The sequence below is a fragment of the Hylobates moloch genome, unplaced genomic scaffold, assembly GCF_009828535.3.
Source record: "Hylobates moloch isolate HMO894 unplaced genomic scaffold, HMol_V3 SCAFFOLD_6, whole genome shotgun sequence".
Classification (NCBI taxonomy): Eukaryota; Metazoa; Chordata; class Mammalia; order Primates; family Hylobatidae; genus Hylobates; species Hylobates moloch.
This window is the reverse complement of record NW_026652281.1, coordinates 103,368,710-103,396,301: the sequence shown is the minus strand read 5'-3', so window position 1 is coordinate 103,396,301 and position 27,592 is coordinate 103,368,710. Positions and strand designations below refer to the sequence as shown.

The 27,592-nt window shown below is 48.6% G+C and overlaps 1 protein-coding gene across 5 annotated transcripts in view; it reads left to right on the top strand.

Annotated features, from left to right (window-relative positions):
• Window positions 1–27,592, top strand: part of RANBP10 (RAN binding protein 10) — an 87,791-nt gene that overhangs the window by 26,361 nt on the left and 33,838 nt on the right. For 4 of the 5 annotated variants that reach the window (XM_058441121.1, XM_058441122.1, XM_032157688.2 and 1 more), the window contains exon 3: window positions 12,990–13,042. In XM_058441121.1, the coding sequence (XP_058297104.1) occupies window positions 12,990–13,042 (53 nt within the window). Of the gene's footprint in view, window positions 1–4,867; window positions 5,827–12,989; window positions 13,043–27,592 lie in introns of those variants that run through there. The other variant, XM_058441123.1, reaches the window with a different exon arrangement.

Genomic DNA, 27,592 nt, shown 5'->3' with positions numbered 1-27,592 from the left:
TTTTTTTTTTTTAAGTGCTACTGGGCCAGTGCCAGATTTTTGGCCCAGGGCCTTACCTCTTATATTTAGATCATTTTCTTTTCTTTTCTTTTTTTTTTTATTAAGACGGAGTTTCGCTCTTGTCACCCAGGCTGGAGTGCAATGGTGCAGTCTTGGCTTACTGCAACCTCCGCCTCCCGGGTTCAAGCAATTCTCCTGCCTCAGCCTCCTGAGTAGCTGGGATTATAGGCATACACTACCATGCCAGGTTAATTTTTTTTTTGGGGGGACAGAGTTTCACTCTTGTGGCTCAGGCTGGAGTGCAATGGCTTGATCTCGGCTCACCACAACCTTCGCCTCCCAGGTCCAAGTGATTCTCCTGCCTCAGCCTCCGGAGTAGCTGGGATTAGAGGCATGGGCCACCACGCCTGGCTAATTTTGTATTTTTAGTAGAGACGGGGTTTCTCCATGTTGGTCAGGCTGGTCTCGAACTCGGGTGATCCTCCTGCCTTGGCCTCCCAAAGTGCTGGGATTACAGGCGTGAGCCACCAGGCCCGGCCTAATTTTGTATTTTTAGTAGAGATGGACTTTCACCATGTTGGTCAGGTTGGTTTCAAACTCCTGACCTCAAGTGATCCACCCGCCTTGGGCTCCCAAAATACTGGGATTACAAGCGTGAGCCACCTCTCCCAGCCTCTGCCTGATTTTCTTGTGTTGAACCACCCTTGCCTTTCTGGGATAAATCCCATTTGGTTGTGGTATATAATCCTTTTAATATACTGTTGGATTTGGTCTGCTACTATTCTGTTGAGGATTTTTGCATCTATATTCCTCTATATTGCTCTATAACTTTCTTTTCCTTTGATGTCTTCTTTTTTTTTTTTTTGAGACGGAGTCTCCGTCACCCAGGCTGGAGTGCAGTGGCGCAGTCTCGGCTCACTGCAACCTCCACCTTCCAGGTTCAAACACTTCTCTGCCTCAGTCTCCCGAGTAGCTGGGATTATAGACGCCCGCCAGCACGCCCAGCTAATTTTTTTTGTATTTTTAGTAGAGATGGGGTTTTACCATCTTGGCTAGGCTGGTCTTGAACTCCTGACCTTGTGATCCGCCTGCCTTGGCCTCCCAAAGTGCTGGGATTATAGGTGTGAGCCACCGCACCCAGCCTGATGTCTTCTTAGTGGCTTTTTGATTGCTGTTCCAGGATCTTCCTCATCTTGGGTTTGTACCTGGGCACTGCACATTTACAATGTGCACAGACATTTTTCTGTGAAGAATTGAAGTCTCTAGGTCAAAGCTGGGAAGTTGCTTAGGAGCCTTTGGTTTAACCTTTCCTCTTCTAATAAGGAACCTGATATGTGGGTTGAAATCTGGCCGGGTGCGGTGGCTCACGCTTGTAATCCCAGCACTTTGGGAGGCTGAGGCGGGCGGATCACGAGGTCAGGAGATCGAGACCACGGTGAAACCCCATCTCTACTAAAAATACAAAAAATTAGCTGGGCGTGGTGGCGGGCGTCTGTAGTCCCAGCTACTCAGAGAGGCTGAGGCAGGAGAATGGCGTGAACCCGGGAGGCGGAGCTTGCAGTCAGCCGAGATTGCGCCACTGCACTCCAGCCTGGGCGACACAGCGAGACTCCGTCTCAAAAAAAAAAAAAAAAAAAAAAAGAAATCTAAGACCCATAGTCTTGAATTAGGCCGGAGTGTCTGTGACCAGCCTTTCAGAGTCAAGGGTGTTGTGTTTGGAGCCCTGCTGTGAAGTGTTCTTGTCACCTCAGAACTCTTCAGGAGGCAGGAGGGGAAGTCAGACTTGTTGCCAAAGGGGTTCTCTGTGCAAGGTTCTCAAACTTGCTATCAGGACTGGGTGGTAGAGTACAGTAAAGGGGTCGTCTCCTTCCTGTGGCCTTATACATATTTGGGAGGTGTGAGAGTCAGGTGGCCCTGGTTTCTAAACTTCTGTCCTCTGTCCACCACCAGGCCTGCCTGGGTCGCAGAAGAAACTCTAGTCAGTTGGAGCTGTGCTAAGTCTGTCTCACTGCAGCAGGGTCTCCTGCGTGTGTGCTCTGTGCCCAGCTTGGGACATACTAGGTGCCATATGAGCCGGAGCCACAGTGCCTCTGCTCAGCAAGGATTTTGACTGTTTCTGAAGCTGTACTGTTGTGATGCAGCCTCTGCCCTTCTGTCAAGACTTGGGGTGCTAGGTGGACCAAGGAGCTGACTGTGAAAGCCACGTTCCCTAATGTGTCCGCCATCACTGAAATGTCCTGGGGTGATCCAGAGAGAGTCTGATGAGTGAGAGCCAAAAACCTTTGCAGTATGTAGCCATTACTCTTAAAAGTGGCTTTTAAGAGATGGCTCTTAAAAGCGATTTTTGGCCCAGCACGGTGGCTTATGCCTATAATCCCAGCACTTCGGGAAGCCAAGCTGGGCGGATTACATGAGGTCAGGAGTTGACCAGCCTGGCCAACATATAGTGAAACCCTATCTCTACTGAAAAATACAAAAATTAGTTGGGTGTGGTAGCACACACGTTGTAGTCCCAGCTACTTGGGAAGTTGAGGCAGGAGAATTGCCTGAACCTGGGAGGCAGAGGTTGCAGTGAGGCAAGATCGGGGCACTGCATTCCAGCTTGGTGACAGAGCAAGACTTCGTCTCTAAAAAAAATAATAAAATAAAATATATAATAAAATAATTGGCTGGGTGGGGTGGCTCACACTTGTAATCCAAGCATTTTGGGAGGCCGAGGCAGGCTGATTGCTTGAGCTCAGGGGTTCAAGACTAGCCTAGGCAACAGGGCATATCCCCATCTCTGAACTACCCAGGTGTGGTGGCACTCACCTATGGTCCCAGCTATTCAGGGGGCTGAGGTGGGAGGATGGCTTGAGCCTGAGAGGCAGAGGTTGCAGTGAGCAAGATCTCACCACTGCACTCCAGCTTGGGAGACAGAGTGAGACCCTGTCTCAAATAAAAAATAAAAATAGAAATTAAAATTTAAAAATTGTAAAAAGTAATTTGTGTTAGTTGTAGAAAATCTGGAAAAGCAAAGAGAAAAGGGAATCCAAGAGGACTGGACTGTGCTTGCAGCTCTCCACATGACTGCAGGATTTCAGCAGACTTGCTCGGGTGGCAGGGCTGGGTGGACCCCCCTTGCGCAGGTGGCAGCATGGACTCCCTGCCAGTTGCAGTGGATGGTGGGAGCTTCTGGGTGGATTCGTGAGTGTGGACAGCTGTGGGCCTTTGCTGCCTGCTTCCAGGTGCGGTTGCTTCTTCTCTATCTTGTGTTCTGGTGGATCTCGACTCCACTTGGCCCAAGCAGTGCCTATTTGCTGCCCTCTTCTCCCTTGAGCTAGATAGGGCAGAACAGCTGTTCTCATATCTCCACCTTGCATTGTGGTTTTGGCAGGCAAGGGTAGGAACTGAAGTTAGAGGCCTAGTCATGGCCTCACTGCCACGAAGAGCTTGTCTGTTGCCTCTCTGTGCTTCCTGTCTCACCTCTGGCATGATATTTTTTCTCCATTTTGCTGCCATTTAGAAGAAAGGAGTAAATCAGATGGCTTTACCTTACTTTCACTTGTGTCGTAGCGTAAATAATTCCCTCTCCCCAGCCCTTTAAATATATCCTGCAGTTAGAAAAGAAGGCCCTGGTAGAGAAGTGCTGGGAGCTAAGCTGCTCTATCTATTCCAGTCACCTGCTCCGGGAGTAAAAGCCCTTGTTGCTGCCCTCCCTCCCAGGCTGACCTAGGCAGGCTGTATCTGTGAGTGTTTCTAGTATAGCCTGGCCCATTACCAACAAGGAAGCAAATATTCACCTTGTTTCTCCTTGGTAATCTCAAGTAAACAGGCGTTTGTTTTAGATGTTCTAAGATCCAGGCCTTCCAGAATGGCCTCATTTCCTTACCAGATCCTGATGCTGGAAGATCCTCCAGTGTATGAATGAATGGACAAAGTGGGGTTGTCCCGTCATCCACCTTCAGCCCCAGGCACTGCGCCCAGGTGCTCCTTTGTCTGATCCTGTTGAATGGCTACACTGGGGGCTCTCCAGCCTCAAGGTAATAGCTGATAAAGCAGGCTCTGAAAGCACATGGGACATGCCAGTGGGCATGTGTTGAACTCAGTGGCGGAGGTGAGATTGGAGTGTGGGATTGTCAACTGTATTTGCTCCTTGGAGCTATGTTCTGAGATGTGTGTGCATGGCATCAATGCCAGGCTTAGAGAGCACAGCTGGAGAATGGCTGCTGCTAACTCTGGCTGAGTACTTTGGCTCCAGTATTTCCAAGTGGGTCTCAGAGAATTGACCTTTCCTTGGTACCTGGTTGTGCTAGGCAGTGTCTTAGGCTTCTGTAGCCCCTCCCCCACGCAATAAATTAACTGTGTTGTAAAGAGCACTTGCCTGTCTCCACATCATCTCACTGCTTCTGTCCCGCCCTTGTCATCTTCCATGGAAATGACTCTGGAAGTGTCCAGTTTTGGTTCTTCAGTCCATTTTTCAAATATCAGCTGTTTGATCAGCTGTGCCCTTTCTTTTTTTTAGAGACAGAGGTGGTCTTGTTATGTTGTCTAGGCTGGTCTTGCACTCCTGGCTTCCGATGATCTTCCCGCCTTGGCCTCCCAAGTAGCTGGGATTATAGGCTGAAGCCACCATCCCCAGCTTAGCCCCTTCTGTGGCTTCCCATTTACCTCTCATGAAGTTCAGACTCCTTAAGCTGGCATGCAGGCTGTGCAGGCACAGCCCATTTCCTGATCCAGCTGTCTGTCTTTCTGGGTCTGCCCAGACTGTAACCCAGTCACACTGAACTTCTGTTAGTTCCCTGACCATGTAGCTGCTTTCTTGCCTCTATGCCTTTTCACATTCTGCTGTGTTTTTTTTGTTTGTTTGTTTGTTTGTTTGTTTTTTGAGATGGAGTCTCGCTTTGTTGCCAGGCTGGAGTGCAGTGGCGCAATCTCGGTTCACTGCATTCTCCGTCTCCTGGGTTCAAGTGATTCTCCTGCCTCAGCCTCCCGAGTAGCTGGGACTACAGGCACCCGCCACCATGCCCAGCTAATTTTTGTATTTTTAGTAGAGATGGGGTTTCATTATGTTGGCCAGGATAGTCTCGATCTCTTGACCTCGTGATCCACCTGTCTTGGCCTCCCAAAGTGCTGGGATTACTGGCGTGAGCCACCGTGCCCGGCCCACATTCTGCTATTTCTGCGTGGACCATGATCCTCTTTCTCCTGTCATCTACTTTACCAGGCCTTGGCTCAGCCTTCACTTCCTGAGGGAATTCCCCACTTTGAGTCAGCACACCTTGACTCTCTGGCTTGCCCTGACTTGACATTAGAACTGTTGGAGGGCAAGGATTGAGCCCAGGCCCCCACTCTTATGTCCCCAGCACCATACTGGGTACAGGGCATTTTTGTTGATGACATGAATGACTGGAAGAACCTCTGTGAAAAGAAATTTATCACACCTGTTTTTACTGAATTAATGTTAGCAAGGACCCAAGAGCTCCTAATAACTCAGCCATATTCAAGTGCCTCCAGAGATCAATAGAGGAAAGGTAGTATCAGTGGCCTCCTATGGGGATTCTTCCTGTTCCATAGATGCAAAGATACTGCAGTATGTGTACAAAAGAATGAGTTTGAGGTTTTTGTTATGCCCTTTCCTTATTTTTTTTGTCTCATTCTTGGCAGCTCAAAGGGTACAAAGTGGTATCTCGCTGTGTTTTTTGTTTTTTTTTTTCTTTAAGACAAGGTCTGGCTCTGTCACCCAGGCTGGAGTGCAGTAGTGCCATCTCAGCTCACTGCAACCTCCACCCACCCCAGGCTCAAGCCATCCTCCCACCTCGGCCTCCTGAGTAGCTGGGACTACAGGTATGCACTACCATGTCTGGTTAATTTTTGTATTTTTGGTGGAGACAGGGTTTCACCATTTTGCCCAGGCTGATCTCGAACTCCTGGTCTCAAACAATCAGCCCTCCGTGGCCTCCCAAAGTGGTGGGATTACAGTCATGAGCCACTGCACCCAGACTATTTTTATTTTATTTTTCTTTTCAGACAGTGTCTCACTTTGTCATCCAGGCTCTGGAGTGCAGTGGCGCAAGGCACTGCAGCCTCGACTTCCTGGGCCTCAAGCTGTGCTCCCATCTCAGCCCCTCAAGTAGCTGAGACTACAGACAAGCACCACCATGCCCAGCTGATTTTTATATTTTTTGTAGAGATGGAGTTTTGCCATGTTGCTCAGGCTGGTCTTGAACTCCTGAGCTCAAGCAATCCCATCTGCCTTGGCCTCCCAAAGTGCTAGAATTACAGGCATGAGCCACTGTGCTCGGCCTCACTGTAGTTTTGATTTGCATTTCCATAACAATAGTGATGGTGAGCATCTTTTCAGGTACTTGCTGGCCACGTGTACACCTTCTTTAGGGAAACATCTACTCAAGGCCTTTGCCCCTCTCATTTTTTAGAGATGGGGTTTTGCTATGTTGCCCAGGCTAGTCCCAAACTCCTGGGCTCAAGCGATCCTCCTGCCTCAGCCTCCCACATTGCTGGAAATACAGGTGCACACCACCATTCCTAGCTAAAAGTTTTAAAGTTTGATAAAGTTTACTTTATCTATGTTTTCTCTTGTTGCCTGTGCTTTTGTCCAAGAAATTATTGCCAAATGCAATGTCATGAAGCTTGCTTTCTATGTCTTTTCCTAAGAGTTGAAGTTTTAGCTCTTATGATTAGGTCTTTGATCCATTTTGAGTTGATTTTTGTATATGGTGTAATGTAAGCGAAGAACTTTCTTCTTCTTTTTTTATTTTAGACAGAGTTTCGCTGTTGGTGCCCGGGCTGGAGTGCAGTGGTGCGATCTTGGCTTAACTGCAACCTCCGCCTCCTGGGTTCAAGCCATTCTCCTGCTTCAGCCTCTCAAGTAGCTGTGATTACAGGCATGCGCCACTATGCCTGGCTAATTTTGTATTTTTAGTAGAGACGGGGTTTCTCCACATAGGTCAGGCTGGTCTTGAACTCCCAACCTCAGGTGATCCACCCACCTTGGCCTCCCAAAGTGCTGGGATTACAGGTGTGAGCCACCGCACCTGGCTAAACTTTATTCTTTTGTTTGCGATTATCCAGATGTCCCAGCATTATTTGTTGAAAAAACCGTCATTTCCCCATCTAATGGTCTTGGCATCTTTGTTGAAATCAGTTGACTATACACGTGAGGGTTTATTTCTGGGATCTCTATTCTATTCCTTGCACTGTACGTCTATCTTTATGCGAGTCTTAAACTGATTTGATTATTGTAGCTTTGTAGTAAGTTTTGAAATCAGAAAGTGTAAGCCCTCCAAGTTTGTTCTTTTTGAAGATTGTTTTGACTGTTTCTGTCTCTTGAGATTCCATATGGATTTTTCTATTGCTGTGAAAAACATCATTGGGATTTTGATAGGGATGGCCTTGAATCTATATATCACTTTGGGTAGTATTGACATCTTAACAATAGTGAGTCTTCTAATCAGTGAACAGAGGATGTCTTTCCGTTTATTTGTGTCTGTAATTTCCTTCATCAACATTTTATAGTTTTTAGTGTCTTTAGCCTCCTTGGTTAAGTTTTTTTACTTTTTTTTTTTTTTTTTGAGACTGAGTCTTGCTTTGTTGCCCAGGCTGGGGTGCAGTGGCGTGATCTCAGCTCACTGCAAGCTCAACCTCCTGGGTTCACGCCGTTCTCCTGCCTCAGCCTCCCCCGTAGTTGGGACTACAGGCCCCCGCCACCACGCCCGGCTAAATTTTTGTATTTTTAGTAGAGACGGAGTTTTACCATGTTAGCCAGGATGGTCTCAATCTCCTGATCTCGTGATCCGCCCACCTCAGCCTCCCAAAGTGCTGGGATTATAGGCGTGAGCCACCGTGCCCAGCCAACTTTATTTACTTTTAAGTATTTGTTTTCTTTTTTTTGGGCGGGAGATGGAGTTTTGCTCTTGTACCCCAGGCTAGAGTGCAATGCTGCCATCTGGGCTCACTGCAACTTCCACCTCCTGGGTTCCAGCAATTCTCCTGCCTCAGCCCCCTGAATAGCTGGGATTACAGGCATGCACCACCACGCCCAGCTAATTTTTGGATTTTTAGTAGAGATGGGTTTTCACCATGTTGGTCAGGCTGGTCTTGAACTCCTGACCTCATGATCCACCTGCCTCAGCCTCCCAAAGTGCTAGGATTACAGGCGTGAGCCACCGTGCCCAGCTTAAGTATTTTATTCTTTTGATGCTATTGGAAATGGAATTGTTTTCTCAATTTTTTTTTGATTGTTCATTGTTAGTGTGTAGCAACACAACTGAAAAGTGAGAAATAGGGTAACTTATTAGTTCTTTTTTTTTTCTTTTTCTTTTTTTTACTTTTTTTTTGAGACAAGGTCTTGCTCTGTCACCCAGGCTGGAGTGCAGTGGCTTGATCTCGGCTCATTGCCACTTCTGCCCCCAGGTTCACGTGATTCTCCTGCCTTGGCCTCCCGAGTAGCTAGGATTACAGGCGCCCACCACCATGCCCGGCTAATTTTTGTATTTTTAACAGAGACGGGGTTTCACCACATTGGCCAGGCTGATCTTGAACTCCTGACCTCAGGTGATCTGCCTGTCTTAGCTCCCAAAGTGCTGGGATTACAGGCATGAGCCACCGCACCTGGCCAATTCTTTTTTTTTTTTTTTTGGAGATGGGGTCTGTGTCTGTTGCCCAGGCTGGAGTGCAGCGGCCTGATCTCAGCTCAAAGCAACCTCTGTCTCCCAGGTTTAAGCAATTCTTCTGCCTCACCCTCCCAAGTAGCTGGGTTTACAGCCGTGTTCCACTACACCCGGCTAATTTTTTTATATTTTATTAGAGATTGGTTTTCACCATGTTGGTCAGGCTGGTCTTGAACCTCCTGACCTCAGGTGATCCGCCGACCTCGGCCTCCCAAAGTGCTGGGATTACAGGCGTGAGCTACCGCACCCAGCCCTGCACCTGGCCAATTATAATTTTTTTTTTTTTTGAGATGGAGTCTTGCTCTGTTGCTCAGGCTGGAGTGCAGTGGTGTGATCTCGGCTCACGCAAGCTCCGCCTCCCGGGTTCATGCCATTCTCCTGCCTCAGCCTCCCGAGTAGCTGGGACTACAGGCGCCCACCACCATGCCTGGCTAACTGTTTTATTTTTAGTGGAGACGAGGTTTCACCATGTTAGCCAGGATGGTCTCGATCTCCTGACCTTGTGATCCGCTCGCCTGGGCCTCCCAAAGAGCTGGGATTACAGGCGTGAGCCACCGTGCCCAGCAAGTTTTTTGTTTTGTGCAATCTTTAGGGTTTCCCTTTCCTTTCCAGTTTTTTTTTTTTTTTAGACGGGGTCTCACTCTGTCACCCAGTGGCACAATCTTGCTTACTGCAGTCTTGATCTCCTGGGCTCGGGTGATCTTCCCACCTCAGTCTTCTAAGCAGCTGGAATTACAGGTGCACTTCACCATGCCCACCTAATTTTTTGTAGAGACAGGATATCACCATGTTGCCCAGGCTGGTCTCGAACTCCTGGGCTCAAGCGATCCTCCTGCTTCAGCCTCCCAAAATTCTGGGATTACAGGCATGAGCCACTGCACCTGGCAAGGTTTTCTACATATGGTAACGTGTCATCTGTGAACAGAGATAGTTTTCCTTTCCAATTTGGATGACTTTCATTCCTTTTTCTTGTCTAATTACATCGTCTAGAACTCCCAATACTGTCTTGAATAGAAGTGGTGAAAGCAGGCATCTTAGATGAAAGGCTTTCAGTCTTCCACCATTGAGTATGATGTTAGCTGTGGGGTTTTTCTAAATTTATTTTTTGAGGCGGAGTCTCTCTTTGTCACCCAGGCTGGAGTGCAGTGGCCTGATCTTGGCTCACTGCAACCTCGGCCTCCAGGGTTCAAGTGATTCTCCTGCCTCAGTTCCCTGGTAGCTGGGATTACAGGCGTGTGCCACCACACCCTGCTAATTGTATTTTTAGTAGAGACGTGTTTCACCATGTTGGCCAGTCTGGTCTCGAACTCCAGACCTCAAGTGATCCACCCGCCTCGGCCTCCCAAAATGTTGGAATTACAGGTGTGAGCCACTGCACCCAGCCAGGTTTTTCATATATGACCTTTGTTGTGTTAAGGTAGTTTCCTTTTATTCCTACTTTCTTGAGTGTTACTGACATGTAATTTAACATGCTATACAAGTCACCGTTTAAAGTGTACAATTCAGTGTTTTTTAGTATAGTCACAGGGTCTGCTTTGTTTCTCTCAGATTGTTGGATGATAGTCTTCAAGTTTATGAAGAGTTTCTGGAAGATAGAAGAGTGCATCTTTTGGTAGCTTTAAAACACCATGCTTTTGGAAAAGACTTAATGTCACCCAGTATTTGAAGAGTGGGGGCTTATTCTCCTTGAACCCTGACTCAGCTGTGACCTCATTGGAATATGCAACCTGGGCTTCTGTGGGGCTGCTCCCTGTGTCATTGACACCTGGAGGTGGAATGGTGCCCAAATGTGGGTGTCAGCTTCCTCTGGCTGCTCTCCCCTTAGACAGTCCACTCAGATTCTCAAGTTGAGGCAGGGGTTTGTACAGAGGTTCCCGAGCCATCCACTAATAAACACCATCTTACCTGTGGAGCAGAGTCTGTAGGAAGGTGTTTAGGGCTAGCTGCTGGAGAAGGGAGAGGCTTCTCCTATGGGGAGGCCTAAGCAAGTTGTGTTTTGGGCACAGGTGCTTTAGTGATTCCCCATTCCCATAGAATGTTGTGGAACCAGAGCCCTGTTGCAGCGACCAAGCATAACTCTTCTTGAGTGACCTTTGACCTCCCCCTTTGCACATGTGCTCCAAACATAAACCCTTACCTAGTGTCAGGAAGCCTATGTGCTGGGGATGGGATGACATGTGGTGTTGGGCATAGCCCCAGGCCCCTCTGAACAGGGCATGGTGAGTGGCTGTTGTCTAAATCAGGGAAAGCCCTGACTGTGTTGCACTTGTGCCTGTTGGACTGCTGACTTCAGGGCAGCTGGGGTCGTTTGCTGCTTGGTCAGCTGAGGTACTGAAGGAATGGAGACTGACTTTTGGCAGCCTCTGCCATGTAAAGTTAGGAAGCTGATTATTTGGGCTGCAGATTTTCTGGAAAAATGTGCAAGTTTTAATCTAATGGGAATTCTGCCAGCAGGCTAAGACAGCTTCTGCTCCTGATGGTCCTTGAAGCTAGCCCCTCTGGCAGGAGGTGGCAGGCAGTTTGTGTGTTTCTGGGAATGACTGAGCAGTCCTGTCCAGCTACAAGCTATATTGGTTCATGTCTTTGACCTTTAAGGATCCAACTCTGTCTCAAATGCTGCTTAAAACAAAGCAGAAGACAAGTTCCGAACCATGAAACTCCGTCTTTGAAGTGCTGTTCCTTTTGCTTTGCTCCTTTCCCTTCTCTACCTTTTTCCCTAAGCCATGTAGGCCAAGTTGTCAGGGCCATATGTTGGGTTGTATCCTTTCCTGGTTCCTGCCCAGCATGATTGGGATAGCTGATTTCAGAGGCAAGTGAGTAAGTCAGAGCCTTCCCTCCCTGCCTGATCCTTTATTTTGGTAGTAGAGGCTGCTCCCCCAAATATAGTGGTGCAGCAACCCAGAGAAAGGCAAAAGGGCATTTACTGCCAATAAAGGACTGGCAGGGGCAGTGTATTAGCCTTTTTTACATTACTATAAAGAAATACCTGAGACAGGGTAATTTATAAAGAAAAGAGGTTTAACTGGCTCACAATTCTACAGGCTTTACAGAAAGCATGGTGCCGGCAAAGGCCTCGGGAAGCTTACAGTCATAGTGGATGGTGACTAGGAGCCAGCATGTCACATGGCAACAACAGGAACAAGTTGGGGGGAGGTGTCATACTCTTTTAAACAACCAGATCTCACAGGAACATAGAGCAAGAACTCGTTCATTACTGTGAGGACTGCCCCAAGACATTCATGAGGGATCTATCCCCATGATCTTAACACCTGCCACCAGGCCCCACCTCCAGCATTGGGGATTACATGTCTACATGAGATTTGGAGAGGACAAACATCGAAACCATATCGTTCTACCCTGGCCCCCAAATTTCATGTCTTTCTCACATTGCAAAATACAATCATCCCTTCCCAGTAGTCCGCCAGAGTCTTAACTCATTCCAGCATTAACTTAAAAAGTCCCAAGTGCAAAGGTAAGATGGTATTTATTAGTAGATGGCTTGGGAGCCTCTGCCTCAACTTGAGAATCTGAGTGGATTGTCTAAGGGGAGAGCAGCCAGAGGAAGCTGACACCTACATTTGGGTGCCATTCTACCTCCAGGTGTCAATGACACAGGGAGCAGCCCCACAGGAGCCCAGGTTGCATACTCCAATGAGATCACGGCTGAGTCAGAGTTCGAGGAGAATAAGCCCCACTCTTCAAAGAGTGGGAGGAGTGAGGGGGTATCTGGGGGCCTCACACATCACTACTCCCAGCTTTGTGTGGTTTGGGAGGCCAACGTGAATGTATGCGGGGAAGGTAATGAATTTTGAGACCCAGAGAACAAGCTCTGTTTGAGCAGTCTTGATTGATGATCCTATATAGATCCAACATGGCTTTACCATGTCCTGGTCTTTGGTGCAGACTGTGTTGTCCCTATGGAACAACCGTGCATTGCTCTGTAAAGCACTACCTAGGATTGAGATACTTAAGGCACATCTTAGGAAGAGATTCTGTGCCTTAGCTACAGCCAGAATGCCAAAGGACTGAAAGCCATGAATTCATGACACTTTCCTCTGAAATTGAAGCCAGTGGTTCATAGTGACACACACACACACACAACTTTCTGTTTCTTTAGCTGGGTGAGGCACTAAGATGCTTTCCATTAGCAAATCAAAATGTCAGGTTTCTCCAAGAACCATTAGTATGTTATAAGAGCCTCTACATTCATTGCTTTTCTCATTTTTCTGTCTTTTACCAATAAATGTTTGAGAAGGGAGATGCATGAGCATTTGCTAACCAAGAATTTTGTGTTTTTTTTTTTGTTTTTGTTTTTTGAAGTTACATGGGAATAGGACTCTCGGCTCAAGGCGTCAACATGAACAGACTTCCTGGTGAGTCACTGTTTAAGAGAACATTTGTTCTGCTCTCCTGATCCAACTGGCGTTGAGAGTCATGGTGGTAGCAGAGAGGCTGGGGAGGACTTTGTTTGCTAGCTGCCTACCTCAAGCCATGCCACTGGTTAGAGGATCCTGAAAGGTAGCCCTTGGGCCAGGATGGTGTGCATTTCCATTCCAAAAATTAATTGACAAGTGATTGTCATTAATGGAATTTGAACTGTTTGCCATCAAAGTCAACTGACCTGAGTTTGCCCCAGGTAGGGATACGCCTCAGTAGCCCTTGCTCCCATTGGCCTTGCTGAGCAGACTCAGGCATGTACTGGGAGGAAGACTGCTGCCAACCTTGGCTCCTTTGTTACTTCATCGTGTTAAAGATCTAAGTTTTTGGCTTAGATCTTAGTGGCTCACGCCTGTAATCCCACTTTGGGAGGCTGAGGTGGGCGGATCACCTGAGGTCAGGAGTTCAAGACCAGCCTGGCTAACATGGTGAAACCCTGTCTCTACTAAAAATAAAAAATTAGTGTGGTGGCACACACCTGTAGTCTCAGCTACTTGGGAGGTGGAGGCAGGAGAATCGCTTGAACCTGGGAGGTGGAGGTTGCAGTGAGCTGAGATTGTGCCACTGCACCCCAGCCTGAGCAACAGGGTGAGATTCCTTCTCAAAAAAAAAAGATGAAAGTTTTTAAGTGACCTCCCACATGGAATGTGATTGAAGCAGTTTATCTTTATTTTATTTATATATATATACACATATATATATGTGTATATATATATGTGTGTATATATATATGTATATATATATACACATATATATGTGTGTGTGTGTATATATATATATACGTATATATATATATATATACACATATATATGTATATATGTATTTGAGACAGGGTCTCACTCTGTAACCCAGGCTGGGTAACACGATGAAGTGGAGTGGAGAAAAGAGACTTTTATGAGCTTTTTGTTTTGTTTTGTTTTTGGAGACAAGGTCTCATTCTGCTGCCCAGGCTGGAGTGCAGTGGCATGATCATGGCTCACTGCAGTCTTGACCTTCCATGCTCAAGTGATTCTCCCACCTTATTCTCCCCTTTAACTGGCACTGCAGGTACAAGCTACCATACCCGGCTAATTTTTCATTTTTTGTAGAGGCAGGGTCTCACCGCGTTGCCCCAGCTGGTCTCAAACTGCTGCGTTCAAGCAGTCCTTCTGCCTCAGTCTCCCAAAGTATTAGGATTACAGGCATGAGCCAGCCTCATCTCGGCTCACTGCAAGCCAAGCTCTGCCTCCTGGGTTGACGCCATTCTCCTGCCTCAGCCTCCGGAGTAGCTGGGATTACAGGTGTGCCACCACGCCCGGCTCATTTTTTTTGTATTTTTAGTAGAGATGGGGTTTCACCATATTAGCCAGGATGGTCTTGATCTCTTAACCTCGTGATCTGCCTGCCTCGGCCTCCCAGAGTGCTGGGCTTACAGGCCAAAAGAGCCACTGCACTCGGCTTTTTTTTTTTTGAGACAGGGTTTTGCTTCGTTTCCCAGGTTGGAGTGCGGTGACACAAACACTGCTCACTGCAGTCTTAACCTGCTGGGCTCAAGCGATCCTCCCACCTCAGCCTCCTAAGTAACTGGGACTATAGGTACACGCCACCACACCCAGCTAGCTTTTTGTATTTTTAATAAAGACAGGGTTTTGCCTGGTTGCCCAGGCTCATCTAGAACTCCTGAGCTCAAGCAGTCCAACCATCTTGGCCTCCCAAAGTGCTGAGATTACAGGCATGAGCCACTGTTTCTGGCCGAGGACTCTTTAGGTACCAATTTGGAATCATCTGTAGGATATATTGGGAAATTAAAGATATAAAGCATGGAGGCCGGGCACAGTGGCTCATGCTTGTAATCCCAGCACTTTGGGAGGCTGAGGCGGGCGGATCACAAGGTCAGGAGATTGAGAGCATGGTGAAACCCCATCTCTACTAAAAATACAAAAAAATTAGCCGGGCGTAGTGGCGGGCGCCTGTAGTCCCAGCTACTCGGAGAGGCTGAGGCAGGAGAATGGCGTGAACCCGGGAGGCGGAGCTTGCAGTGAGCCGAGATTGCGCCACTGCACTCTAGCCTGGGCGACAGAGCGAGACTCCGTCTCAAAAAAAATAAAATAAAATAAAATAAAATAATAAAAAAAATAAAGCATGGAAATATATGATGTGCTACCAAATGTGTAAAAAAGAAAACAAACATATCTGTATTTACTCATACATGTATAGATCATCTTTGGAAAGCTACAGAAAAACTTGTAATATTGGCTGTTCCATGGGAAGGGATGGGTGGCGGGAGCCAGGACTGAGAAAGAAAAATTTTCGCTTACGAGCCTTTGGAATATTCTTTCTTGTGAATATGTTATCTGTTTTAAAAATATAAATAAAATTAAAACTAAATAAACCAAAGCAAATGGCCCTGTATCAGGAAACCCTCCTGTTTGTCTTTTAGGTAGTCTTAGGATGTGGCCTGTTACGCCATGTGTTGGACTTAGTATTCTTTGCTTCATATATTCTTTTTTTATTTAAAGACAGGGTCTCACTTTGTTGCCCAGGCTGGAGTGCAGTGGTGTGAACATGGCTCACTGCAGCCTCAACTTTGCAGGCTCAAGCGATTCTCCCGCCTCAGCCCCCCAAGTAGCTGGGACTACCGGCACATGCCATCATGCTCAGCTAGTTTTTGTATTTTTTTTTTTTTTTTTTTGAGACAGAGTCTCACTCTGTCACCCAGGCTTTAGTGAAGTGGCACGATCTCGGCTCACCGCAACCTCCACCTCCCGGGTTCAAGCGATTCTCGTGCCTCAGCCTCCCCAGTAGTTGGGATTACAGGCGCACACCACCACACCTGGCTAATTTTTTGCATTTTTAGTAGAGACGGGGTTTCGCCATGTTGCCTAGGCTGGTCTCGAATTCCTGAGCTCAGTCAATCTGCCTGCCTCAGCCTCCCAAAGTGCTAAGATTACAACGTGAGCCACCGCGCCTGGCTATTTTTGTATTTTTTGTAGAGACAGGGTTTTGCCATGTTGCCCAGGCTAATCTTGAACTGAGCTCAAGCAATCCACTCATCTCGGCCTCCCAAAGTGCTGGGATTACAAGTATGAGTCATCATGCGTAGCCGTATGTTCTTTTTTCTTTAATAAAAACCTTTTTTTTTTTTTTGAGACAAGGTCTTGCCCTGTTGCCCAGGCTGGGGGTTCAATGACATGATATGGTTCACTGCAACTTTGACCTCCCAGGCTTAAGTGATCCTCTCACCTTAGCTTCCTGAGTAGCTGGGACTACAGGTACACACCACCATGTCTGGTTAATTTTTAAAATTTTCTTGTAGAGGCAGGGCGCGGTGGCTCACGCCTGTCATCCCAGCACTTTGGGAGGCCGAGGCGGGTGGATCACAAGGTCAGGAGATCGAGACCATCCTGGCTAACACGGTGAAACCCCATCTCTACTAAAAATACAAAAAATTAGCCGGGCGCGGTGGCAGGTGCCTGTACTCCCAGCTACTCGAGAGGCTGAGGCAGGAGAATGGCGTGAACCCGGGAGGCGGAGCTTGCAGTGAGCTGAGGTAGCGCCATTGCACTCCAGCCTGGGCGAAAGAGCGAGACTCCGTCTCCAAAAAAAAAAAAAAAAATTGTAGAGGCAAGGTCTCCCTGTGTTGCCCAGGCAGGTCTCTAACTCCTGGGCTCAAGCAATCCTCTCATCTAGGCCTCCCAAAGTACTGGGATTACAGGTGCGAGTTACCGCGCCTGGCTTTTTTTTTTTGAAACAGGGTCTCACTGTCACCCAGCTTGGAGTATAGTGGAGTGGTCATGGCTCACTGCAGCCCTGAATTCATAGGCTCAAATGATCTTCCTGCCTCAGCCTCCCAAGTAGCTGGGACTACAGGTGTATACCACCATGCCTGCCTAGTAAAAACTGTTTTTGTGTCACCCATTGAGTTTGAGATCCACAGAGTGAAGTAGACGAGGTGAGAGGTGTTCAGAGTCTGCTGGGCTGATCTGAGTCTCTTTGAGATGGGACCATATGGAGCCAGCCTAGTCTGTTTCTCTTTTTCACAATATGAGACTTTTAACCTCTCTGGGCTGGTCTGAGGCCAGCTACTGGTCATGTCCTTTGACATTGCTAATATAAAGCTGTAGGAAAATCTATTTTCCTCATGGGTGCACCTCTGTTTGGCAAGAGAAAGGGGCCTAAGTGTTCAGTGGATATTGCACTTGTCTTTGTTTCACTCTGCCTGCCAACTCCTGAGGGTTTTCCTTCCTGCCATATCTGATCATCTCCTTGATTGTCTTTAAGGTGGAAAGGAGGAATCAGATTGCATCTAGATAGCACTTCTCCCTGGGAAGGATGGATGCCCCTGGCTTTTCCAGAATACAGGGCTAGCCAGATGTCTGGACAGATCCAGCACAGGGCAGGTGGGAGGATGGAGTAAAGGGCACCACTCTCAGGGGTGATAGTGGGCCTTTTTGTTAGTTTGTGTTCCTCTCAAGGAATACCTGAGGCTGGATCATTTATAAAGAAAAGAGTTTTATTTGGCTCATGATTCAGGGCTGTACATGCCTAGCTCCAGCATCTGCTTCTGGTGAGGGCCTATGGAAGCTTAAAATCATGGTGGAATGGAAGGGGAGCTGGTGTATCACATGGCTAGAGGGAGTAGTGTGGGGGCGGGGGATACCAGACTCCTTTTCAAACAACCAGATCTCGTGTGAACTCATTACCGCCGGGAGGGCACCAAGCCATTCATGAGGGATGCTAGTGTAACCCAAACACCTCCCACCCACCAGGCTCCATTCCATCATTGAGAATCACATTTCAACAGGAGATTTGGAGGGGACAAACATCCAAACTGTATCAGGTTGCCGTTATTCATTGCAGTACTGGGTTTTGAAGATCGGAATCCCTTTTGGTGCTTTCCAGTTTCTGGGATTACTTTTCTATTTCTGGTGATGAGCATATATTTTGCAAAACTGAAAGCATTATCATTCATAAACAGAGATGAAGGTCTTGGTATTTTGGTGGGGAGGTGGGATGGAAGACGACAGCAGCTAAAGCCTTTCTGCCAGCCGCTGCTAATTTCCAAGAGGCTCTTGGTTGAGATGCAGGTCAATTGGATGGTTCAGATGTGTGGTTGGTAGGAGGGCAGTAGTGGTGGTGGCCTAGGCTGGGTCCAGATTTTGAGACTTTGGTGTTTGTTTATTTATTTATTTATCTGAGACAGGGTCTTACTCTGTCTCCCAGGCTAGTGCAGTGGCACAGTCACAGCTCACTGCAGCCTCAACCTCCTGGGCCAAGTGCTCCTTCCACCTCAGCCTCCCAAGTAGTTGGTACTACAGGCATGTGCCACCATGCCTGACTTATTTATTTATTTATTTATTTATTTATTTAGACGGAGTCTCGCTATGTTCCCCAGGCTGGAATGCAGTGGCGCGACCTCAGCTCACTGCAAGCTCTGCCTCCTGGGTTCACGCCATTCTCCTGCCTCAGCCTCTCGAGTAGCTGAGACTACAGGCGCCCGCCACCACACCCGGCTACTTTTTTGTATTTTTAGTAGAGATGGGGTTTCACCGTGTTAGCCAGGATGGGCTTGATCTCCTGACCTCGTGATCCGCCCACCTCGGCCTCCCAAAGTGCTGGGACTACAGGCGTGAGCCACCGTGCCCAGCCCCGACTAATTTATTTATTTATTTTTTTGAGATGGAGTTTTGCTCTTGTTGTCCAAGCTGGAGTGCAATGGCACAATCTCGGCTCACCGCAACATCTGCCTCCCGGGTTCAAGCGATTCTCCTGCCTCAGCCTCCCAAGTGGCTGGGATCACAGGCACGCACCACCACGCCCAGCTAATTTTGTATTTTTAGTAAAGACAGGGTTTTTCCATGTTGGTCAGGCTGGTCTCGAACTCCCAACCTCAGGTGATTCACCCGCCTCGGCCTCCCAAAGTGCTGGGATTACAGGTGTGAGCCATCGCGCCTGGCCGACTAATTTATTTTTTAATGGTTTTTTTTTTTTTTTGAGATGGAGTCTTGCTTTGTGACCCAGGTTGGAGTGCAGTGCTGCAATCTTGGCTCAGTGCAACCTCTGCCTCCTGGGCAAGTGATTCTCCTGCCTCAGCCTCCCAAAGTGCTGGGTTTACAGGCATGAGCTGCTATGCCCACCTAAGTTTGCTGTTTTGACTGATACTTACACATCTTTGTGCAAAGTCTTTGTTTTTGCTTCTCGTGCTATTTATGAGGGGTGTTAATGTTTTAATATAGTTAAGATGTTCAAGTTTATAGCCCTTACATTTTATTGTACTAGACTGTTTTTGGATTTCATTAGCAACATGCCTGTTTCTTTGATGGCCCTATCAATCAGACTTTTATTAAATGTTCCAAAATGTTCTACTGGCATTTCAGATTGATAATGTGTTGCATAAAATCTATGGATTAGTATGGGAAACCCCAATCTTACTGAAAATTTAGTCTTCTGAACCAGAAATGACATATGTCTATTTTTACATTGCTTTATTTAATTTATAGACAGGATCTCACTCTGTCCCTCATGCTGGGGTACAGTGGCACGATCGTAACTCACTGTGACAGGATTGACAAGCCCTATGGGAAGTGATTCAGCTGGACTTGGTGTCTTAACAGTAGATTATTAGACTGCAGGCTATGAGTAGTGTGCCTCTAGAGTGTTCCTGATAATTTGTTCTAAGAATGCTTTTTATTAATAAAATGGCCTGGCAATGGCCATTTTATTATTATTTTTTTCTCTGTTCTGGCTTGTCAGTACAATGGCCATTTTAGATGCTGAGTCTCAGTGTTGTTAGGAGCAAGTGGACAGAATGTGAGTTAAGCGGCCCTATCTGAGTCAGCCCAAGAAAAGAGGTTAACTTAGAAATTCTACCCTTGGCCTGCCCAGCCGCTGCTGTCTTAGAAGTACTTAGTCTTTAGCCTTTTATGAGCCCTCGGAAGAGAGGCTTGGGACGAAGGAGAGGCCCAAGTGTGGAATTAAGCCCCTTTTCTTCTGGGACCTGATCTGGTTGAGTGTTTGAAACCAACAGGAACTGATGAGACTGGCCTGAGAGAGCCTCTGCCTCTCTCTCTCTGAAGTAAGTGTTTCTCGAATATAGAGGATAATCTCCATCTCCCTGACTTCCTCCTGTACATTGGACTGCTCTTTTCTCTGGTCCTTTTGTGTCTAGTTCCTGATTAAAATATCCAGTACCTGGTTGGGCATGGTGGCTCATGCCTGTAATCCCAGCACTTTGGGCGGCCGAGGCAGGAGGATCATTTGAGGTCAGAAGTTCGAGAATAGACTGGCCAACATGGTGAAACCCTGTCTCTTCTAAAAGTACAAAAAAATTAGCCCGGCATGGTATCGTTGCACCTACAGTCCTAGCTACTCGGGAGGCTGAGGCAGGAGAATCGCTTGAACCCGGGAGGCAGAGGTTGCAGTGAGCCAAGATGGAGCCACTGTACTCCAGCCTGGGCAACAGAGTGAGACTCTGTCTCAAACAAACAAACAAACAAACAATCAGATACCTGACTGAAGTGGGTGTAGGAGTGGTAGGGATAGGACTTACCTTCCTTGAGGGACCCAGAAGACTCGTGAGGCCTATGAATGGTGGCTGTGCTTTGCCAGACCCTGAGAAAGCAGGGAAGGGGCAGCTGGTGCCCCCAGCAGGAGTATTCAAGTCACTCCACTCATTGCACCCTGCCCTTGAGCAGATCCCACTTCCAGAAACCTGAGTTCTTTGCTCCAGGTCCAACAGAGGTGAACCCACTTGCCCCAGACTGGGGTTATTTTCCTGCAAAAACCAGATCCTCGTGTGTTCCCCATCTCTGCTGACAGCCGCTGTCCACCTTGGCCCCCAGGTGGGACTCCTCAGAGTAATCTCATGTCCTCCCTCTCCCTCAGCCGTGGTTCTGCTGCTCCACAGATATCTCTTTAATCTGGCTCCTGTCTCCACCCCATTGCCATTGCCTCTCCACTGGCCGTTTCCATGATCTGTGCCACAGGCCTCTGCTCTCCTCTCTGTGTGCACTGTGCCCCTTCCCTGCTTTGGGCCTCTGACTCCTCTGCCCAGTGGACAGTCTCCTGCTCAGCCTCCTTTTCCTACACCTCTGCCCTCTGCACATGCCACACACCAGCATGGCTGTGTGGGGTGCCAAACATGCTGCTGACACTCCCTGCTCTGCCCCTTGGCAGATGTCCTTCTTGCCCTGAGACTGCCCTTCCTCCTTGACCCCCACTCAACCTTGTCTGACCCCTTCAGCCCTGACCATGTCAGGGATGACACTTGCCACCCTGCCTGGTATGTGTCTTTCACATTTACCCAGAGTGTCCTCGCTGGATTGTGAGCTCCTTTGGGACTCCCCCATAGTGAGCACAGCACCTGGCATCATGCACTTGGGCTTTGGGATGAGTTGTTTCTGCATTTTGCTGTGCTTTGCCTAAGTGTGTTGGGCTTCAATAAATTGCATTAGGCTCCATCAGCCTGCGGCCTGCCTACAGCTTGAAGCCGTCATTTGGAGCTCAGCCTCACCCCACTGCCCTAATCATTATGGCACTGATTGTGTGTAGGGGCTCTGCTACCACTTTCTACCTGGAGGAGTAGTGACTGCTCCCTTTTCTATATGTCAGGACTAAGTGTCATTGAATCCACTCGTGACTCACATTTGGTCATATGGGGAAATAGACATCAAGGGCTGTGGTCAGCTGGTGGAGCAGAGCGTGGATTCTGGAGCTATGCCACCTGCATTTTTATCCTGGCAGCTGTGTTACCTGGAGCGAGTTACTTTACTGCTCTGCCTCAGTTTCCCCCTCTGTAAATGAAAGTGATACTAGTATCTAACTCATATATAGGATGGTTATGAGGATTGAGTTAATTCCTGTAACATGCTTAGACTAGTGCCTGACACAAAAAAGGGGTACATAAATATTAGCTATTCTTACTTTTTAGAGATTGGGATCTCACTCTGTTGCCTAGGCTGGAGTACAGTAGCATGATCATAGCTCCCTTGTAACCTCAGACTCCTGGGCTCAAGTGATTTTCTTGCCTTAGCTTCCCGAGTAGCTGGAAGTACAGGCACACAACCACCACATCTGGCTAATTTTTTTGTTTGTTTTTATTTAGAGATGGGGGGTCTTGCTGTGTTGCCCAGGCTGATCTTGAACTCCTGGCTGCAAGCAGTCCTCCTCCTTTGGCCTCCCAAATTGTTGGGATTACAGGTGTGAGCCACTATGCTCAGCTATATTAGCTATTCTTATTGAGAAAAGGTGTGTTTTTTTCTACCTGAAGAAGGAAGTACCTATATATTTAAAGTTCTTTTATAAATGTTTATGTATGGCCAGGCATGGTGGCTTATGCCTATAATTCCAGCACTTTGAGAGGCCGAGGCGGGTAGATCACTTGAGATCAGGAGTTCGAGACCAGCCTGGCCAACCTGGTGAAACCCTGTCTCTACCAAAGATATAAAAAATTAGCTGGAGGCCGGGCGCGGTGGCTCACGCTTGTAATCCCAGCACTTTGGGAGGCCGAGGCGGGCGGATCACGAGGTCAGGAGATCGAGACCACGGTGAAACCCCATCTCTACTAAAAATACAAAAAATTAGCCGGGCGTGGTGGCGGGCGCCTGTAGTCCCAGCTACTCGGAGAGGCTGAGGCAGGAGAATGGCGTGAACCCGGGAGGCGGAGCTTGCAGCGAGCCACTGCACTCCAGCCTGGGTGACAGAGTGAGACTCCGTCTCACTACCAGGAGGCTGAGGCAGGAGAATCTTGAACCAGGATGTGGAGGTGCATGCCAAATCTCGACTGCACTCACCTGGTGACAAAAAAAAAAAAATATATATATATATGTATGTTTATGTGTTAGAGTGGAGTTAGGTATCATTGAAACTACCTTTTCTCTCAAGTGCTTGGTCTTCTGTGTTTGAAAAGGCGTGTTTAGCACAGTAGCTGTAGTCAAATTATAGAAAAAGATGGCACAGGAATCAAAGTCAAGATGTTGATGTTTTGAGTGTTTTCTTGTCGGTTGCACTGGCTCAGCAAGGACATCTTTGCCGGTAGAGCTGTTAGAGGCAGAGGGCAGACACCCTGGAGTCTTGCTTGGAACCTGGGGCAGATGATAACAGAAAGTCCCTCTCCAGTGAGGCTGTGGTGCTCAGACTTTCCTGGGAGCCTATGGGCATGTCTTAGCTTGCATGGTCAGAGGTTTCTCCTGGAAGATGTGGAAGTTTTGATGTTTATCTTTTGCAAGGTGTTTTTTGGCCTTCTTAAGTGTGAAACCAAGGAACAGGTGTGACCCCAAAATAAAAGTGTCAGAACTCTTGGCTAAATGACTTGGAAGCAGGGTAGGTGAACCTAACTGCAGCCCCACCCTGGCGTTGGTGAGCTGGCAGGGAAGGGCAGAGGCCAGGATACTGGATTGGGGAAGCAAGAAGACAAAGTCAGGGTTGTTGATGGAGAGAGTGGGGTTTGGGCGTCTCCCAGGCTTGGGTACTTTAAGGGGGTGGGAGAAAGACAAATCTTGCTTCTGTGTCTTGTGCCTCAGCCAGAGCCAGGGAGACTCAGGCTGTATTGATAGGAGGCCCAGCTGCATCAGAGCTGGGTAGTTGATAATTTCCTCCTTGCCATTTCTGTAGCGCAGGTAGCTGTTCACGTGGTGTGACATACATTACCTTAGTTACTACAATGCCTCAAAGCAGCATCAGGCCCGTTGAAGCATACTTTCCTTGACTGTAACTGTTGGAAAAGGAATAGCTGGAAGAACTACAGCAGGGATTGGGGATAGGGGACATACCTCCTGAAACACGTGGTGCCTGGCAACCAGGCCCTGGCCTTTGGGGGAGGAGGGGTAGAGCCTGTCTGCTTTGCTTCCACAGGATGGTCCTTATCAAGTGAGCATCTTTCCTTCCCCTAGAGCTTACCTTACCAGGCTTGCTCTGAGTGAGTTGTTAGAGGCATAGGCCCAGCAGGAAGCTGCTTCTGCAGGGTAGGACACGTTCTGCAAACAGCTGATATTTCACATCTGCGTGTGCCATGGAAGAGGAACCACTGATAGCAGAGATCAGGGCAGAGCACCAGGGGTCTGTGCCAGGTTCACAAGGGCAGAGGCTAGTCCCTGCCTGAGTGGCAAGCAATGAAAAGAAATAACAAGGTGTTTGATATCGTTCCTCCCTGTCCTCCTAAGAGTACAGCACATCCAGTGAAAGATGTCTCTGTTTTGAGCAAATACCAGTAGCAGGTGGCTTTGTGCAGTTGCTGTCTTAGAGATTACTGGCACGTAGATGGGTTTCTTTTTTTCTTTTTCTTTTTTGAGATGGAGTCTTGCTCTGTCACCTAGGCTGGAGTGCAGTGGCGCAGTCTCGGCTCGGTGCAAGCTCTGCCTCCTGGGTTCACGCCATTCCCCTGCTTCAGCCTCCCGAGTAGCTGGGCCTACAGGTGCCCGCCACCACACCCAGCTAATTTTTTGTATTTTTAGTAGAAATGGGGTTTCACTGTGTTAGCCAGGGTGGTCTCGATCTCCTGACCTCGTGATCCGCCCACCTCAGCCTCCCAAAGTGCTGGGATTATAGGCATGAGCCACTGCGCCCGGCTCCGACGTAGGTGGGTTTCTAGTAGTCTGGAAATGCAGTTTGTCTATACCTGCCAAATAGGCACCACTTCTTTCCTGCTCCATATAGCCTGGGACCCATGTTACAGCTGACAGTCCCTGCCATGTCCACCATTAACACCACCTCTCTCTGGAGCATCTTTCATCTTGGGATCTACAGTACTTCACAGGGGTCTGCTGTGGGGCAGCCAGGTCCCTCTGTGAGGGAAAGCTATGCTTCTCCCGAGCTGGGTGAGTTGAGCCGTCAGGGCCCACTATGCTTCTGGGTGTCACTCCTTCTGGGAACAAGCCTCTGCTCCCCTGGCATGATTGGGCACTCTGTCAGCCAGTGCCTGACTGAAGCTGGCAGGGGGAAGAAACCGATTGTCACACTGTAGTTCAAGCCTATAGGGTGCCCCTGGAAAAGGGCTCATGACACAGGAGGGTCTCCGAATTAGCTGGAGCAGCTGTTCAGGACCAGGGCTGTGGGAAGATAGGTTGGGTTTGTGTACCTGGTGCTGCCTTGCCCCTCTGCCTTTCTCATTCTGTCGTTTCTCATTTGAGAGACCCTTGGCACATGGCCTAGATGGGAGTGAAGGAGTAGACGTCCCAGGCCTTGTAGCTCTGAGCAGCAACAGGTTCTCCAGGGCAGTCCAGAACAGAGGGTGGTTTGGTATTTGGGCCCCAGAGGTACTTAGCTGGTGATTCAAGCAGTGGCTAATGGTGTAAGTGCTGCAGGACACTGTGGTCCATACCGAGAAGCTTGTTTCACCTAATTTGCTCTCTGCTTCCCTGCCACTCCTCCCTGGGCTGGCAGTACCCTCGGCTCTATGGCCAGCAAGCACGTGTTCCTTTTCCGTGGGCCTCCTCCCTGACCCACAGGAGACCTGTATCACCCCAGCACACCAGGGCTGCTCAGCAGCCTTTTCAAGCAAGGCAGCTCACCCAGACCTAAAAACTCTTATTCCTGGGCATGGGATTCCTCCTCGATACTGTCCTGTTTTCGTCTTCCAAATACTAGCCCCCAGCCTGTCTCACAGAAGTAAACATTCTAAGACTGGATTTTTCAGGGCAAGTTAAGTCCTTTGATAGAAAAGGTTTCATCGACAGCAGGGGGCCAGTTCTGAAACCTGAGTTTGTCAGTGTCTGAAAACAGAGATTCTCAAGTGTCCTGGGTGAGGCTGAGGCCATATTAGGGTGAAGCAGAGTGGAGACCAGTTCCCATTCAGTCCCCTGCCTTCCTAGTGCTGGCAGAGGATCTGTATCCCAAGACCCTGGGAATGTGGGGATGCCACTCCGGGAGCTCCTTTCGAGAAGGGGTTGGCCATCGCTTAGGACCAAGTGATGTATGCAGAGTCACAGGCATATGTTACCATAGGTCACCCATCCAATGACTTTCCCAGGAGGCTCAAAAGGAGCTCGGGGAAACAAAAGCCAAACCCAGCCCTAGAAGAGAGACACCTAACCTGGCAAGCTGACGTTGCACCTCAGTTTTGCAGGATACTGCAATGCCTTTCCTTAGCCTGGTTCAGTATGGGTTACAGAGCCAACTTGTCCTGTTGGGACAAGGTGTTGGCAGGTAGTGCTGCCAGATGGACCAGATGCCATCTGAGCCATGTCCTATCCAGACCCAGCCTGGCCCCCCTGGGCCTTTCCTGGGCATCAGGAATCTACTTCTTCTGAGTGGGGAGGGTGTGATCTGTGCAAGGCCCCTTTTTCTGCAGTTGCTAGCTGTATTGTTCCTTGCCCTGCCCACGACTTCAAGCTGACACCTGGGTCCTATCTCAGTGGAGGGCCTAGGTGCCCATGGGAAGGCATGCCCCACTTGGTGTCAGCCCCTGGTATCATCAGCTACCTGTAGAGATAGCCTTTTTCTCCTGCCCCCTTTACCATGGCTTCCATGCTGAGCTACCATGAAGAGAAGACCCTGCACCCAGGGCACTGCCAGACCCTCCTGCCTGCAGTGCCAGAGGCATTACCTTATGGTTGCATTGGTCCTGTTCCTTGGTTCTAAAAGCTCAGGGGAACAGCCATGGGAGTGCTGTGACAGCGGTGTTCTCTGATGCCACCCCACAGCATTTGCTGAATGAAAAAAAATCTCTTTTGCTTTCCCATTATCCATTGTTGAGCTGCTCCAGGCCGTGGGTCCTGCCAGATTTTTTAAGATAGTTGAGGTTATGGGGACAGCATCTGTCTGCTGGATTTCTGGAGAGTGATGGCTCTGTGTGAGTGACCACCCTTGTGAAGCAGCCCTGCCATGATGTCCCGCAATGTACCTGGGCGCGGCCCCATGCTCAGGAAGCACTCTGGCCAAGCCAGCACAGCACTCATCCCTCCACAGCCAGCCTCAAGAGTGACCTTCTGAGAGCCACTGGGCATGGCTGTTGAACCCTGCCTGGTGCTGCAAGGGTTAGATTGCCTTCACAGGAGGCCAGAAACAAGAGTGGAGCAGGTCTGGGGCTGCTGTTGGTGGCCACTCATTAGGAGAGGGGCTAGTGACCAGCTCCATCCCTACCTGCTCCCTTGGGGCAGAAGGGAGCAGAACATGTGAAGTGCCCAGACTCTACTGCAGAGCCAGGGTTTAAGATGGTGAGGAAAGGGAATCTCCCTGGTGTCTCTCCTGTGGACTTGTGTCCCGTGCACATTCTCTTTTTTTTTTCTGAGATGGGGTTTCACTCTTGTGCCCAGGCTGGAGTGCAATGGCGCGATCTTGGCACACTGCAACCTCTGCCTCCCAGGTTCAAGCGATTCTCCTGCCTCAGCCTCCTGAACAGCTGGGATTACAGGCATGTGCCGCCACGCCCAGCCAATTTTTAAAATATTTTTAGTTAAGACAGGGTTTCTCTATGTTGGTCAGGGTGGTCTTGAACTCCTGACCTCAGGTGATCCGCCTACCTTGGCCTCCCAAAGTGCTGGGATAACAGGCGTGAGCCACTGCGCCTGGC